Below are 16,309 nucleotides of genomic sequence, written 5' to 3'. Positions count from 1 at the left end.
GCCCCCCCCACACAAAATAAACGATCTTGCATATATTGCACTTCATTATTTCACTTCTCTGTGAGCCCCGCTGTACTGAAGAGTGAGGACAGCCTCGGGAGTGTTATTTTCACTCCGTGACCGATTTTGCATTAATTGCAATATAATTGGCTCTACGAGTTTGTTCCGCTTGTTATTCTGTGCTTATCTATATACATGGCACTGTTTGTTTCGACTGGAGAAAGTAAACACTTGGGTGTTCCAAGGAATCAAGTGACCTGGGACTTGCTTAGCAACATCCATACCACAATGAGTTTGAGTACTGTCTCCCAAAGATTTGAGCAGACAGGACGATGTAGGCTAGATCAAGTGTGAACAGCATGTTCTGAGATGCACACCCCCACCCCCCACAAACACACCTTTCACATGCCACAGACAGACCGACCCAGATTCTCCCCATGCTCACACACACTCACACATGCCAGACACTCTCCCCACTGTCTATCTGCTCAGATGGAGAGCTGGACCGGACCAGGCAGGCCTTTTAAGACAGCTGTTTGCTAGCTGAGGCGTGACAGAGCAGTAAGCAGCACCCAGCCAGTCTGGCCTGCCTGTCGCATCGGTGAAAGAGGAGGAGCTTGTTATTTTAGGCTCTCAGACACTGTCATAGGACTAGTCTGGACACTGTCTCCCAGACAGCACACTTAGCTGCACCAGAAACTCTGGCCACAAAGCACAACTCTTGGGACACCTTACCACAGAACAGGAGAACCAGCGATGTACACAAACAGACTCTGCCGTGTCTGAATTAGCGACCTAAAGTGTTCTTTTTACAGAGCTCTCGGAGCCTGAGATGGGCCAGTACGACGTCCAGGCGCTCTCAGAGGCCCTGATGGGATTCCTGCAGGACTTGCCCTTCCCCATCATCCCAGAGTGTGTCTATCCCAGCCTGAAGATTGCCCTGCAAGAGGAAGCAGGTAACGGCATCTTTAGCACTAACATGCTTCTTCATGTATCTCATTAAGAACTGATGCAAGTGATTCCAGGAGCATATTCTACTAACAAAAACAAAAACAAAAAAAACAGCTATCATTGAAGCACACTATCAGGTGACTGTTGAAAGAATTGTGTATATTTTGGAATCGGCTTAGAAATACAAAGCAAAATGTGAATTTGGCATTAGATAGAAAATAATGTTGTCGGTTTACCATTGTGTCTCAAACCCAAGGCACTAAGGTTGTCACTCAGTCTCCGTGCTGGTTCTTATTACCCAGAGCTGTCTGTCGAGGAGACAGGCAAGCGTTTGCTGAAGGCACTGGAGCCCCCAGCCGTGCCCCTGCCAGGCCTGCTCACCCTGCAGTACCTGCTCAGACACTTGGACCGAGTGGGCCAGAGCTCGCCCCACAATGGCCTGGACCCTCACACCCTCGCACTCCTCTTCAGCCCTCTGCTGCTCCCCGCTGGGTCAGTCTCACATTTAAAGAAATACCTTTGTCGGTATGGGGGGTTGTCCAGCCAATAGACACAGAGGGAAAGGGAGAGCGAAATACTGGCCAGCCAATAGACACAGAGAGAGAAATACTGGCCAGCCAATAGACACGAGAGAGAAATACTGGCCAGTCAATAGACACGAGAGAAATACTGGCCAGCCAATAGACACAAGAGAGAAATACTGGCCAGCCAATAGACACAAGAGAGAGATACTGGCCAGCCAATAGACACAAGAGAGAGATACTGGCCAGCCAACAGCTAGAGGGATAGAGAAATACTGGCCAGCCAATAGACGAGGGAGAGAGAGATACTGGCCAGCCAATAGACACAAGAGAGAGATACTGGCCAGCCAACAGCTAGAGGGATAGAGAAATACTGGCCAGCCAATAAATCAAATCAAATCAAATTTTATTTGTCACATACACATGGTTAGCAGATGTTAATGCGAGTGTAGCGAAATGCTTGTGCTTCTAGTTCCGACAATGCAGTAATAACCAACAAGTAATCTAACTAACAATAGACACGGGAGAGAGGGAGAGAGAAATACTGGCCAGCCAATAGACGCAGAGAGAGGGAGCGAGAGATACTGGCCAGCCAATAGACGAGGGAGAGAGAAATACTGGCCAGCCAATAGACACGGGAGAGAGGGAGAGAGAAATACTGGCCAACCAATAGACGCAGAGAGAGGGAGCGAGAGATACTGGCCAGCCAACAGAGAGAGGGAGAAAAAAACTGGCCAGCCAATAGACACAGAGGGGGAGAGAGAGATACTGGCCAGCCAACAGAGAGAGGGAGAGAGAGATACTGGCCAGCCAACAGAGAGAGGGAAAGAGATACTGGCCAGCCAACAGAGCGAGGGAGAGAGAAATACTGGCCAGCCAACAGAGCGAGGAGAGAGAAATACTGGCCAGCCAACAGAGCGAGGGAGAGAGAAATACTGGCCAGCCAACAGAGCGAGGGAGAGAGAAATACTGGCCAGCCAACAGAGCGAGGGAGAGAGAAATACTGGCCAGCCAACAGAGCGAAGGAGAGAGAAATACTGGCCAGCCAACAGAGCGAGGGAGAGAGAAATACTGGCCAGCCAACAGAGCGAGGGAGAGAGAAATACTGGCCAGCCAACAGAGCGAGGGAGAGAGAAATACTGGCCAGCCAACAGAGCGAGGGAGAGAGGGATACTGGCCAGCCAACAGAGAGGGGGAGAGAGAGATACTGGCCAGCCAACAGAGAGAGATAGGAAGAAATGCATCAACATGACCAGCATCCTCTTGAGTGCATGCGGTTGTCAGTCTACAAAGTGTCTGGCTGTAGAAATGGTCTGCAGGTTGAGCCAGCTTGAGATAGAAGCCATAACACATCTGTTTTCCTGGAAGGACACTTCTCTGAAGTCAGCAAAATATACAGTACGTCCCCTCAACACCTCTCCAACCAATGTCCCACGTTACTGACCTCTCCCTCCTGTACTGTTGTAAAATATGACTCCCCTCATCCCGTTGAACCACTCTTTCCACCGTACTCTGAATGACTGACGTAGGAGTGTATTGATTTTTGTCCAGGTCAGAAGAAGATTGTCAGGTTTCTGCCCAGGTGCTGGAGAGACTGCTGGTGGTGAGGGCCTGGGAGCTGGAAGAAATGCCACCAGGTAAACACAAATCAAATCAAATTTTATTTGTCACATGCGCCGAATACAACAGGTGAAATACTTACTTACAAGCCCCTTAGCAAACAATGCAGTTCAAATAATAGAGTTAAGAAAATATTTACTAAATAATCTAAAGTTTTTTAAAAAAGTAACACAATAATGAGGCTATATACACAAGCTCACAACAATATATCACTCTCACTAAAAAACACCTCTATCTCTTGGGTCCATTTTGAATGGATGTCCCACTGTGTTGTGACACCACCACCTATTGGTCCCTTTGACAGCCCTACCTCCCAAACCTTCCAAAACCAAAGCCATGGCATCCTCTGTGATCAATGGAGACGGCAGCAAGATGGCCGATGCAGAGTGGTACTGGGGAGACATTTCCAGGTACAATTTATCTGGCTATATAATGAATCCAGTGTTAATGTCCACACTTGTTAGTTACAGTTGAGACCACAATCTTCTGTTTCAAGAAGAAATTATTGTCACTTGTCACTCATCTTACTCTCCCAGCTTTAGTGACGTAATCATGATATTTTTTCCAGAGAGGAGGTGAATGAGAAGATGAGAGACATGCCGGATGGGACTTTCTTGGTCCGAGACGCCTCAAGCAAGGTGCAAGGAGAATACACATTGACTCTCAGGTAAGGGTATTGATAATTTAGTCTGTCTAAAAGAGACTAGTTTGTCTCTCTTAAAATAATCTTCAAGTACTCCCTAGTCACTTGTTTCAAATGCAATGATGTTTCACCACTTTGGATAGCTTCCAGAGACTTTCACAGAAGCTCTGTAACATTGCTCAACTGCTCTGGACTTTTCTAGAAAAGGAGGAAACAACAAGCTGATCAAGATCTTCCACCGAGGCGGCAGGTACGGCTTCTCTGAGCCGCTGACGTTTTCCTCTGTGGTGGAGCTCATCCTGCATTATCACCAGGAGTCGCTGGCCCAGTACAACCCCAAGCTGGACTCACGGCTACTGTATCCCATCTCCAAATATCAGCAGGTAGTAGAATGATTCTGTTAATGTTGGTTTGATTTCTGGGCCTTATGTCAATGGGGTTACTTGGTTTTTAAATAGATGATATGAGAAAAGGAATGCAGCCTTCAAACAGCACCCTTATTCTTTCTGGAAGGCCTTACATTTCTTATGGCACATGTGTTAAGGAAAATCCCAAACCCATGGCATCCCCAAGAGGACTGCAATAGCTTGTCTGAAATGTTATCAAACAATTATGTTTAAGTGAGGAGAGTTTGCTTGCTGCCCCTCTCTTTGAAATACATTGAGCCCACATTGAGTGTTCTATAGCTCAACATCTTGCTGTGGTTGTATCACAACAACCTCTCCCTCAATGTGAGCAAAACAAAGGAGCTGATTGTGGACTACAGGCCGAACAGGCCCCCATTAACATCAACAGGGCTGTAGTGGAGCAGGTCGAGAGTTTCAAGTTCCTTGGTGTCCACATCACCATCGATCTATCATGGTCCAAACACACCAAGACAGTTGTGAAGAGGGCACAACAAAACCTTTTCCCCCTCAGGAGACTGAAAAGATTTGGCATGGGTCTCCAGATCTCAAAAAGTTTGGCAGCTGCACCATCGAGAGCATCCTGACCGGTTGCATCACCGCATGGTATGGCAACTGCTCGGCATCTGACCGTAAGGCACTACAGAGGGTAGTGCGTACGGCCCAGTACATCACTGGGCCCAAGCTTCCTGCCATCCAGGACCTATATAATAGGCGGTGTCAGAGGAAAGCCCATAAAATTGTCAAAGACTCCAGTCACCCAAGTCATAGACTGTTCTCTCTGCTACCGCACGGCAAGCGGTACAGGAGCACCAAGTCTAGGACCAAGAGGCTCCTTAACAGCTCCTACCCCAAGCCATAAGACTGCTGAACAATTAATCACATGGCCACCGGACTATTACATTGACCCCCTCCATTGGTTTTGTACACTGCTGCTACACGCTGTTCATTATCTATGCATAGTCACTTCACCCCTACGTACATGTACAAATTACCTCTAACCTGTACCCACACACACTGACTCGGTACCCCCTGAATATGGCCTCGTTATTGTGTTAATTTTTATTATTGTTTACTTTATTTGGTAAATATTTTCTCAACTCTTCTTGAACTGCACTGTTGGTTAAGGGCTTGTCAGTAAGCATTTCACGGTAAGGTCTACACTTCTTGTATCTGGCGCATGTGACAAATAGTTTGATTTGGTTAGTTAATGGTCTTTGTTATTTCCAGGACCAGGTGGTGAAAGAGGACAATGTGGAAGCAGTAGGAGAGCAACTGAAGGTGTACCATGAACAGTACCAGGAGAAGAGCCGGGAATATGACGTCTTGTATGAAGAGTACACTCGCACCTCTCAGGTACATATTCAACACATCCATTTTCACTGTCACATTTGGGAATGGGTTCCATAGCACTTGAAATGAGCAAAACTTCGTCTGTTTTCCCTGTACTCCAGGAGTTACAGATGAAGCACACGGCCATCGAGGCCTTCACCGAGACCATCAATATCTTTGAGGAGCAGTGCGAGACCCAAGAGCGCTACAGCAAAGAGTACATTGACAAGTTCCACAGGGAGGGCAACAGCCAAGAGATTGAGAGGTATCTACATTGCCTGTTGTAGGATTTTCATGTTGTGATACAGGGTTTGAACTAGCCCTCTGACTGAAGCCTGTAGTGATCATGACTATGAAGTGGGGGACCTCCCAATCTTGTCGCTCCACCTTACAGAATCCAAAGTAATTCAGATAAGCTGAAGTCTCGTGTGACTGAGATCCATGACAGCAAACGGAAGCTGGAGCAGGACCTGAAGGAGCAGGCGACGGACAACCGAGAGATCGACAAGAAGATGAACAGTCTGAAACCAGACCTCATGCAGCTGAGGAAGATCAGAGACCAGTACCTGGTGTAGGTTATACACACACACACACTTTACAATGCGAAACTGAAATGTTTAGGAACATGGGAACTAACAGTTAGCTTGTGTTAACGCCCCAGGTGGCTCAATCAGAAGGGCACCAGACAGAAGAAGATTAACGAGTGGCTTGGGATCAAGAACGACGTGGAAGAGTGAGTTAAACCAATGTGGCCGTCTGATAGTTGTGATGTATCACCATGTTTAATCATGTCTTATCGTGTATCATATTGACCCTAGTTTCATCCCCTCTTCTCCCTCCCAGCCTATATTCTCTGGTGGATGAGATGGATGACCTGCCACACCATGACGAGCGCACCTGGTACGTGGGCGACATCAAGCGAGGCCAGGCCGAAGAGCTGCTAAGGGGCAGGGGTGACGGCACCTTCCTGATCCGAGACAGCCAGTCCCAGAAGGGCTCCTATGCCTGCTCTGTAGTGTGAGTCCCATTAACCTGTTCTGTAGTGTGAGTCCCATTAACCTGCTCTGTAGTGTGAGTCCCATTAACCTGATCTGCGGTCACATAATGATTTGGGTTGGAAATACGACTAGACTGTTGGGTGGGGTTTAGCCAGGTTTGTCAGATGTTTTCCGGACTCACCTGCCGAGATGATGCCTGAAAATCTCAAACGCATGGGAAATGTGGGGACCATCTGAAAACTTGGTTGGCCAATCTTATCCGCAAAGGGCCGTTAAGCTGTAACACGACTGAGTCAGCTCATCCAAACCTATTGGACTGAGGAACATTTGGCATTGAGGCATATAGCAGGATCTTCAAAATTGATGGTGTCTTTATGAGGTCTGAAAACATCTGACAAACTTTGATTTTGTGCTGAAATATCACTTTGACTGCTGTGTTTGGGCGTGGTGTCTAACCAACTGTTCTGTTGTTGACTTCACGTCTGTACGTGCAGCGTGGACGGGGACGTCAAGCACTGTGTGATATTCAAGACCTCCACGGGCTACGGTTTCGCCGAGCCTTACAACCTGTACAGCTCCCTGAGAGAGCTGATTCTCCACTACAGACACACTTCCCTGGTCCAGCACAACGACTCGCTGAATGTAACTCTGGCAATTCCTGTCCTAACCCAGCAGCAACCCAGATGAGACGCACCGTCACCCGGGCACGGCCCGGCACAGAGCAAAAACACACACAGTACTGAGACCACACACCCTCACTTTTCCCAACAAAAAAGCAAACAACTTTCTGAGCGTTGGGTTTGATAGGAGTGGAAGTGGCAGATATAATGACTGACTGGGTTTTGACTTTGAAGAGACCCTGTAAATGTTATATTTTTGTTTAATCTTTACAACACTACACAGTTTTAGGATAAAAATATGTTGACTATTTTAAAGTAACTGCTGTAGATTCTATTTTCCCTTTCAATGGAGGGAATTATTTTTTAAATCGACTTGTTAAGGGTGCCATTTTGGGGGGGTAGTAACTTTTTTCAACAGTTAAAGAGGCGTAAGGGTTGGACATGGAGAACAAAAATACCTAACAGACTTTCTGTTTTCATCAAGCGTTGCTGACATGGCTAGATGATTGGGAGATGTGGTAAAAGGCTTAACTTGTAGTGTTTTGTTGCAAGTTCATATTAATACACATTTTCTCCCACAGTGCTATGGGACGCATACAAAGAAAGCATTCTCCTTTCTGTGGACTCATTGCTATGTGCCCTGTCACATAAAGCAGAACATGTCTAGAAGACTAAATTCAGTACCAATGTGTTAATCAAAAAGATTAATTTGTCTTTTTCTGAAAGCTTTTTTTTGTTGCAATCTATGTAAGACTGTTTAAAATAGTTTGAGGTTGATGATATTAGATGCTGGCATGGCCCCTGGTGTAGCTTGAGGACACTGATTGCTGTGACAGACAGTGGCATGTAATGTGAACTGGAGTTGCAGTCCTTGATGGTGGAACACTTGGTGGTGAAAGTGCCTTCTCTTCTAATCCTCGGTCTTCCATTCTCTCTCTGTTGATCAGAGTCAGTGTGGATGCCTTGCCCCAATCAGATGCCAAGTGTTTTGTACAGCACTGTGTATGAAACTAGAAATCTGAAATAGACCTGGCTATTGATTGCCTTGGAGCAGGGATGGGTAACTCCCTCAGACTTTTACCTGGGACTACTGCCACTGACTGCTCAGAGTGCACACATCTGGTTTCCCAGGTTAGGGTCAGGGCTCAGTGCACACATCTGGTTTCCCAGGTTAGGGTCAGGGCTCAGTGCACACATCTGGTTGCCCAGGTTAGGGTCAGGGCTCAGTGCACACATCTGGTTTCCCAGGTTAGGGTCAGGGCTCAGTGCACACATTTGGTTTCCCAGGTCTCAATCAGTTGCTGACTTAAAGGAATTAATGAAAGCCAACAGACAGTCTTGAGGACTGAAGTTGCCCACCCCTGCATTACTTTGTGTATGATGGCGGTGTTGGATTTGTGCATGGTGGAAATGGATTTCCGTTCATATTTTATAGTTGTGGATAGATGGTAGATATTATGGGGGTTGTGTACCAGATATAAGAAGCATGGTCTTTTCACTACATTTTGACATTGGGTATGCGTATGCATCGCATTGGATATGCAGTATGCATCGCATTGGATATGCAGTATGCATCGCATTGGATATGCAGTATGCATCGCATTGGATATGCAGTATGCATCGCATTGGATATGCAGTATGCATCGCATTGGGTATGCAGTATGCATCGCATTGGGTATGCAGTATGCATCGCATTGGGTATGCAGTATGCATCGCATTGGGTATGCAGTATGCATCGCATTGGGTATGCAGTATGCAGTCTCTCATTAAGGTAATAGTAGCCTAATTCCACAATATACTTAATCAGACTTTATCTGCCACACTTTGTGAATGAGCTTCTTTCCCAGGAAACAAGTTGTACTGTAATGCTAACATATACACCAGATATTCTAGGTAGACTTGAAACACTACTTTGACAAACTGATTAGTACTATGCAGCGAGTTAGACATACAACTTCACGATGCCTCATCAACATTGATTTTGATTCAAGACAAATCACTGAATGAGTGATAACCTTTACACTTGTCATGTATTAATCAGACGTTGGTGCATTTTATTGCTCACTTTTAGGAGTGGTTAGATTGCCGTTCATGTTGGGATTGGTGTAAATCAACCTTTTATAGCTGACAACAATGTTGATGTTAATCTGGTTAACCTGTTCTTATGTTTGTCTTTTGGTTAGGTGAGAAGTGTCTCCTTGGAGAGCGATGACAATAATAGTCTGGACTATTTACTGAACATAGCTTTCAGCCAGAGTCCTGCTCAGTTCGACTGTCCTTCAGGTCAACGGGTCTTTGAAAACTGGGACTATCTAGTTGATTTGTTTTGGCAAGAGAGAGTGCTGTATAAAAAAAGAGAGTAAAAAATATGTTTCTGGTTTGTTTTCAAATTGCACACGGTGGCTCTGCATGCAGTATAAGACTACGTATGCCCTCCACTGACATGACCACAGCCAGGTTAAGACTAGCTAAAGATTGTACACCAGACAATGTGATATAACCAAAGAGTGTTGGTGTCCATTACTGAGTGTTACAGAAAAGAACCACACAAACCGCCGCCATAGATTTTTCAACTAACCTGTTCTTGGGGATTACTTTCTTCATTCTCGATTCGTTTAAAAAAGTATCTTAGTCTGTTTCCAGTTGCAGTTGGTTCCACAAAAACCATAAATTCAGAAAGATATCAATGTTTAAGTGAGATATGCCTCGTGGTGTGCTTAGACCTTTGTTTGTCACCTACTTATGTGTGGCCGTAGAAGTAGAATCTACTAGTTCCTGCAATAATGCTGGGAATGCTAGATCTGCGGCAGCTAAGATGTCCAGATACCTCCTCATGCCGTACAATACTTGGATGTAATATTTTTGAGATTTTGCTGTTTTTTGTAGAACCACCTGTAACTGGAAACTGACATCTTTCAGATACTTTCGTTATTCTCGATTCTGTGAAAAAAGTATTGCCAATAACAGGTTAGTTGAAAAAATCTATGGTGGCGGTTTGTATGGGGTCTTCCTCTAACGCCCAGTAATGGACACCAACATTCTTTGGTTATATCACATTCTCTGGCATACAATCTGTAGCTAGGTCTAGACAGTCTGTTCTCAGTGACATTGTTTCCCCTGGCCTTTTCTGTGGACTTGGGCTCCCGAGTGGCTCAGCGGTCTAAGGCACTGCATCTCCGTGCCAGAGGCGTCACTACAGACCCTGGTTCGATTCCAGGCTGTATCACAACCGGCCGTGATTGGGAGTCCCATAGGGTGGCGCACAATTGGCCCAGCGTCGTCCGGGTCAGGGTTTGGCCGGGGTAGGCAGTCACTGTAAATAAGAATTTTTTTCTTAACTGACTTGCCTAGTTAATTCAAATAAAATAAATTATATTGGAGGTCAACAAAAGCTGTGCTTGATTTCTGTCTCAGACCGCTATGACGGTGCAACGTAAAACGACACATTTCCTCAGCTTTTGAGAAAGCCTGTGAGTGGGTACAAATTTGAGGCTTGAGTAGGGATGTCGCTGTGCCAATGTTAAAATCTGCTACTGTAAATGCACTACAAAGACATGAATAGGGAGCTCATGTTTCAGGAGTTTTTATTATAATTTGACTTGAACAGGTTCATTAATTTACAATAACTGGCTATGATAGGTCAGAAACACTCCGCATAGTGGACATCTCATTTTAAGACAAGGATGGCATCATTGGTGGCTCTTAATGGTCTGTTTGAAAGTGGCTTTTATGAAACCTGTTTGTGTTTTGTTATTTGTTCATCATAACCTGAGCAGATTTAATTGAATAAGCTAGTGTGAATACTTTTGGTGATATTCTTTACATTTATATTTCATGCTTATTTAGAGATTTAATTTCTCTAAATAACCAAATAGATTGAAAAGACTGTGAAAAGGCTGTTTACACAGGCAGCCCAATTATTTCTTTCACTAATTGGTCTTTTGACCAATCAGATCAGCTCTGTGAAAATATCTGATGTGATTGGTCCCAAAAAACGATTAATGGCAAATATATCAACAATAGGCTGCCTGTGTGGAAGCAGTGAACTTTTTTAGATTTTGTTATCGAGAATGAAACTCGTAGTATTTGTTATATGTTGACTTTCAATAGTTGAAGACTGCTTGGTTTTTAGCTTTTGTATTTGTGAAACTGTGCTGAAAAGTCTGTTAGATACTGCTATTTGATACACATAGAATGTGTATAATACTTGGCTGGAGTTCAGTAATTTGAAATGTAGAAATCCCCCACAAAACATTGCTAATGAACAGCAAAATGCACTTTTAAATTGACAAAATTCTGTACAATTATTGCATTACCTAATGAAAATATTGGCTGCACTCCATAGTATGTATTTGTCAGACTGGTAGTTTTGTATGGTACTAATGATAAACTTTAATAAAATTGTTAATTTTTAAGTTGTCAAAATGCCTGACATTTTTCCCAAAATTATTTTGACAAAAGCAATCCCTTGCTCAGAAGCCAATTGAGTGTAAATGTTAGGAGAATTGTGACATCTACTGTCACAACATGGTCATACAATCTATGGTTTTCCTCACTGTAGCCTTGGCAATTTTCTATGTAGTTAAGACACGTGATGGACTGTTATGTACTGCTATTTCTCTAATGTTGTGACTATATACATTATTAATGATCTATTAATGTTAATTCAGTCAATCAAGAATGATTCTACTCTGGCCTAAGTTTGAAGTTAGTTCTTATTCCTGTTTTGCCTACCAATTTGTCCCTGTATAAGAAGTGTCTGAAACGATGATATGGCTGTTGTGGGATGTCCAATGAGAGAGTTTGGTCACAAGAATCCATCTCATCGACACAGCTAAGGATGATTGTTGTAGTCATTGGTGGAAGGAGCTCCAACCCACTCACTCTTCAAATTGGTCACAGTGTTGTCTGAGGGAAATGTTAAGGAAGGCTCTGGCTTCAGTACCTGTAAGCAACATGAAGTTTGCATCGGTGTTAGTCCTTCTTTTTTTCTGCTCTACTTTCAAGAAATCCCATGGAAAGTCAAAACCCAAACCGGGCTGTGAATACCCCCCGTCTCAGTGGTGTAGGAGTTTGGAAATTGCAATAGAATGTGGGGTAAGTTTGGAGTATCGTTATCAAGTTCAAATAACTGCACTCGGACATAATGCCAGTTGCTAGGTTCTGTTTTTAAGACTTTCATAAGATCTATTTTCATGTACCTTTTTTTTCTTGATTATACCCTGGTACTTTTGAATGTGTCGCATGCAGCCTACTACAGAAGTTATTCAGTTGAATGATTAAATAACCTGTCTTTTTTATTTTTTAACAAATAAACTTTCCAATGGCTAATCTCACCAAGCATTAAGACATTATGCTATTCCATGTTATATAACAAGGTCAATATGTATATGTGAGTATCCCATGTTTATCAGGATTATCTGTTCAGTTTTAAATTACTGTTCAAAGAGTCCCTTGTCCATGGTTAAATGAGTCATGCTTTTGAAATTGAGTACCAGAGGTCCTAGATTTCCTGAGGGCATGTGACTGACACCAATCCTTAATGAGCTGTGTTTAGACAGGCAGCCCAATTCGCATATTTTTCTGAAAAACTAGGGTTTGCAAGTGGCATGGTTCCTACATTTACTTGTGTGAATTCCAGGCATATCTCAATATGAACAGAATGTAAATAATTTGTCAAATTGAACGAGTTCCAGCCCAGCTTTCTCTGAACATGATTCCTGTCTAGGTTCAGAAGCAGTGTCTGGAGCTCAATGCCACCAGGCCCAATTCAGCAGTACCCAGAGTTGAGGTGACCCTGTACTATGAGAGCCTGTGTCCAGGCTGCAGGGTCTTCCTCACCCAGCAGCTCTTCCCTACCTGGGCCATGCTCCATGATATCATGGAGGTAAAACTGGTGCCCTACGGCAATGCGCAGGTAGGCCTCTTCTCAAGATGGAGAGTACTGAGTCATGTTCAGTTTTTTTGGGGGGGGGGTTATTGGACAAGTTCAGGCTGTACCTCAGTACAGGCCTTTGATTGATAGATCCATCCACAGTCTATAACTGTTGAATAAATGAGAGCTTGTTTTGTGTTCATGCTGCAGCCTTTTTCCTGTTCTTTCACAGGAGCTTCCCTCAGGGAATTCTCCCTTCACCTGTGAACATGGGGAACCAGAGTGTCATAGCAACATGATTGAGGTGCGCTTGCCAATAAAATGAGAAATGTCTGAAGTTCTGCTTATAACTTGAATCACTAAAAATAGGTAATCTGTTCCTGAAATATAGTTTTTGTATTTCATACTTTCCCTATAGGCATGTATTCTACATTCAGTGGGTCTGTACTCTGCCTTCCCTGTCATTGACTGCATGGAATCTGCAGCAAATGTTCTCGCCGCCGCCCAACCTGTGAGCATTGTACTGTTTTTAACTTAATGTTAAACCACTTGCATTCTTTTTAATTCAAAATGCATTTGTGAGGGCCTCCCGAGTGGCGCAGCCGGCCGCGACCGGGAGACCCATGGGGCGGCGCACAATTGGTCCAGCGTCATTCGGGTTAGGGGAGGGTTTGGCCGGCAGGGATGTCCTTGTCCCATCGCGCACTAGCAACTCCTGTGGTGGGCCAGACATGGTCGCACAGTGTTTCCCCCGATACGTTGGTGCGGCTGGCTTCCGGGTTAAATGGGCATTGTGTCAAGGTTGGGTTGTGTTTCGGAGGACGCATGGCTCTCGACCTTTTCCTCTCCCGAGTCTGTATGGGAGTTGCAGCGATGAGACAAGACTGTAACTACCAATTGGATACAAACAAATTGGGGTAAAAGTAACAAAAAAAATGAAACAAATGGATTTGTTCACCTTTTCTGTTTACACATTAAGGGCTCTGGGTTATTGGTTCTTACATGCATTCTGTTCTCCCCTAGTGCTTACAGCTACACGTCCCCTCCATGACGTGGGACAGTGTCACAACCTGTGTTAAGGGAGAGCTCGGCTTCAAACTTATGCATGAGAACGCCCTGAAGACCAATGCTCTCAGTCCAGCCAAAACACACGTCCCCTGGGTGACAATTAATAAGGTAGGACACTGCTGGGACTGAAACTAGGAGCACGATGTAGATAACATGGCTATACTACAGCAGGGTTATTCAACTCTTACTCTACGAGGGCTGGAACCTGCTGGTTTTCTGATCTGATAATTAATTGCACACACCTGGTGTCCCAGGTCTAAATCAGTCCCTAATTAGAGGGGAACAATGGGTGGGGGCAATGGAACTGTCCAGAGTTGAATTTGAGGCATCTACAGATTATTAACCATAGTGTTACTAAGTGCTGCTTTTTGAACACATACACTGTGTATAGCAGGTCATGGAATCAAACTATGTGCCAAGGTCAAGCCTGTGCATGACTCTCCAATTCCTCCTTTTTGCGTCTTTGCAGGAATACACAGGTGACTTTCAGGACAAAGCAATGTCATCACTTTTTAACTTGGTCTGCAAGATGTATAAGGTGAGTTGTGTGTGACTGGTCCTTGTTTGATCACTTTAAATGTAATTGAGTATTAAACTGTGTTCAACATGGTGTCATCGGCTGAGCTAAAATGTAATGATCACCAATTTTTGTCCACAGGGAGGAAAGCCCCCTGCCTGCACCGGAGCACAGAAGAAACTAGACAGGAGTCTGTGCTGAAACCAACAGTCATTCTGCATGCCATTCATGTTTTCAAAATATATAAGTACCAGTTTCTCTCATTCTTTTGAAAGACAATGCAAGTCCAACATAAATCATAAGTCGCTCATTTCTTTACTCGTGTTGCTGAAATGTATTGTAATACTTGTTTTATTCTGTGTGATACTGTGTCAAATAACTCCATATGTATTGACCATTTAATCCAATGCTAACAAGTTACGGTTCCATTTTGTATGAACAGAATTCTCTTTCCAGCCTAAGAGTGCATATAACTGTGGGGTCTGAAATTAAACATCCTTGATAAAGATGAGCAATAATGAGCAATACTGTATGCTCAAAGAAATTGGGAAATTATTTTATACTAATACAATTGCTCAGAAAGAGATTTTGTAGTAATACTTTTCCCTCAAAGGTAGGGGTCAAAATTGACACCCCAAAAGATTATTGTAAATAAAGTAGTCAGTTTATTTGGTCCCATATTCCTAGCACACATTACAAACTTGTTGGATGCATTTGATTATTTTTTGCCCGATGGAAACACTCCTAAATATTTGGATGCTACAATGAGTATGGATCCTCCTGAATGAGTCATGATTGAGAAAGTTAGTGGGTCAAAGATCATACACCCAAGACATTCTCACCATTACCAATAACAGGATGTTGGCATGTTTTCGGGGTATGATGTTTGACCCTCTAACATTGTCATTATTCAAAGATTAGGCAGGGATTGATGCCGCGTTCACGTGCTAGTCGGGACTAAACACAGAAATGTGACTAGCTTACTTACTGGTTGTAGTTATATACGTGCAGAGTTCAACCAGTTAGCAAGTCGGAAATTAGAGTTTCCTAGTTCCGACAAGCACGAACGAGGCATCAATCCAACACAGTTTAATTACTTCCGAACAGCGATAGATTTAATCAGATTCACAAATACAGGTTTCCATAATTTATTGGCATTTTCACTGAACCCCAGAAATGTTTTTAAAAATTACTTTTAAATTATTAAATTAAGCAAATTTGTCAAATATTTTTGGCTCCAGAAAAATTAATATCTCTTACCGTACTTACATTTTGACAGACAAAATATACTACTGTCCAACATTGCGGATAAAAAAGACACACAGAACAATAACCGTAATGGTATACCATGTCAGTTTCAGCAAAGCAATAAAGGGACCAAGAGTCACCATTCTAACTTCTCAGACAACACATTTAATACTGAATGACACTGATTTATGTACGTTTTACCCACGATACAGCTCAGCTCCTCCAGTCACAATTTAAGGTTCTTATTTGAGCTGTTATTACCAAACATGAGTGAATAGAATGTTAGTTATTTATGAATACTTTTGTACTTTTCCCCCTGCCTTACCAGGAAAAGAGTAAGCGGGAAATACTTTAGTGTTAGTTCCCAGGCAAGTTTACCATGCTGGAGCTGTTGTTGAATTTTGTTGTTATTTTCAGATTTCACTGTCCTCCATTTAAGGATAATTCAGTGATCTTTTTTATATACACTGAACAAAAATATAAAACGCAACAATTTCAGAGTTTACTGAGTT

General features: G+C 43.6%; 2 protein-coding genes across 2 annotated transcripts in view; both read left to right on the top strand.

Moving 5' to 3' along the window:
- LOC112252131 (phosphatidylinositol 3-kinase regulatory subunit gamma) overlaps nt 1-11,508 on the top strand; it is a 28,798-nt gene extending 17,290 nt beyond the window's left edge. The window contains exons 5-16 of the mRNA XM_024423104.2: nt 816-956; nt 1,254-1,443; nt 3,024-3,109; nt 3,397-3,502; nt 3,661-3,759; nt 3,938-4,118; nt 5,370-5,495; nt 5,594-5,736; nt 5,866-6,042; nt 6,133-6,204; nt 6,315-6,488; nt 6,964-11,508. Coding sequence (XP_024278872.1) covers nt 816-956; nt 1,254-1,443; nt 3,024-3,109; nt 3,397-3,502; nt 3,661-3,759; nt 3,938-4,118; nt 5,370-5,495; nt 5,594-5,736; nt 5,866-6,042; nt 6,133-6,204; nt 6,315-6,488; nt 6,964-7,156 — 1,688 coding nt within the window. The 3' untranslated portion in view covers nt 7,157-11,508. The remainder of the gene's footprint in view (nt 1-815; nt 957-1,253; nt 1,444-3,023; nt 3,110-3,396; nt 3,503-3,660; nt 3,760-3,937; nt 4,119-5,369; nt 5,496-5,593; nt 5,737-5,865; nt 6,043-6,132; nt 6,205-6,314; nt 6,489-6,963) is intronic.
- On the top strand, nt 10,378-15,217 carry LOC112252133 (gamma-interferon-inducible lysosomal thiol reductase). The gene is made up of 7 exons (XM_024423106.2): nt 10,378-12,186; nt 12,818-13,006; nt 13,197-13,268; nt 13,383-13,475; nt 13,988-14,140; nt 14,502-14,570; nt 14,691-15,217. Exons 1-7 carry the CDS (start codon nt 12,007-12,009, stop codon nt 14,748-14,750), a joined length of 816 nt encoding a protein of 271 aa, XP_024278874.1. The 5' UTR covers nt 10,378-12,006; the 3' UTR covers nt 14,751-15,217.
- The last annotated feature ends 1,092 nt before the right edge of the window (nt 15,218-16,309 follow it).

The sequence above is a fragment of the Oncorhynchus tshawytscha genome, linkage group LG06 (genome assembly GCF_018296145.1).
Source record: "Oncorhynchus tshawytscha isolate Ot180627B linkage group LG06, Otsh_v2.0, whole genome shotgun sequence".
Classification (NCBI taxonomy): domain Eukaryota; kingdom Metazoa; phylum Chordata; class Actinopteri; order Salmoniformes; family Salmonidae; genus Oncorhynchus; species Oncorhynchus tshawytscha.
Note: the sequence above shows the minus strand (reverse complement) of the source record. Positions and strands in the feature narration are given on the sequence as shown.

Excerpts from the sequence above, each read along its gene's own strand:
- LOC112252133 (XM_024423106.2), top strand. The coding sequence starts at position 12,007 with ATGTTAAGGAAGGCTCTGGCTTCAGTACCTGTAAGCAACATGAAGTTT. Across the intron at positions 13,007-13,196 it reads TGCCCTACGGCAATGCGCAG|GAGCTTCCCTCAGGGAATTC; the intron begins GTAGGCCTCTTC and ends GTTCTTTCACAG. Across the intron at positions 13,269-13,382 it reads GTCATAGCAACATGATTGAG|GCATGTATTCTACATTCAGT; the intron begins GTGCGCTTGCCA and ends CTTTCCCTATAG.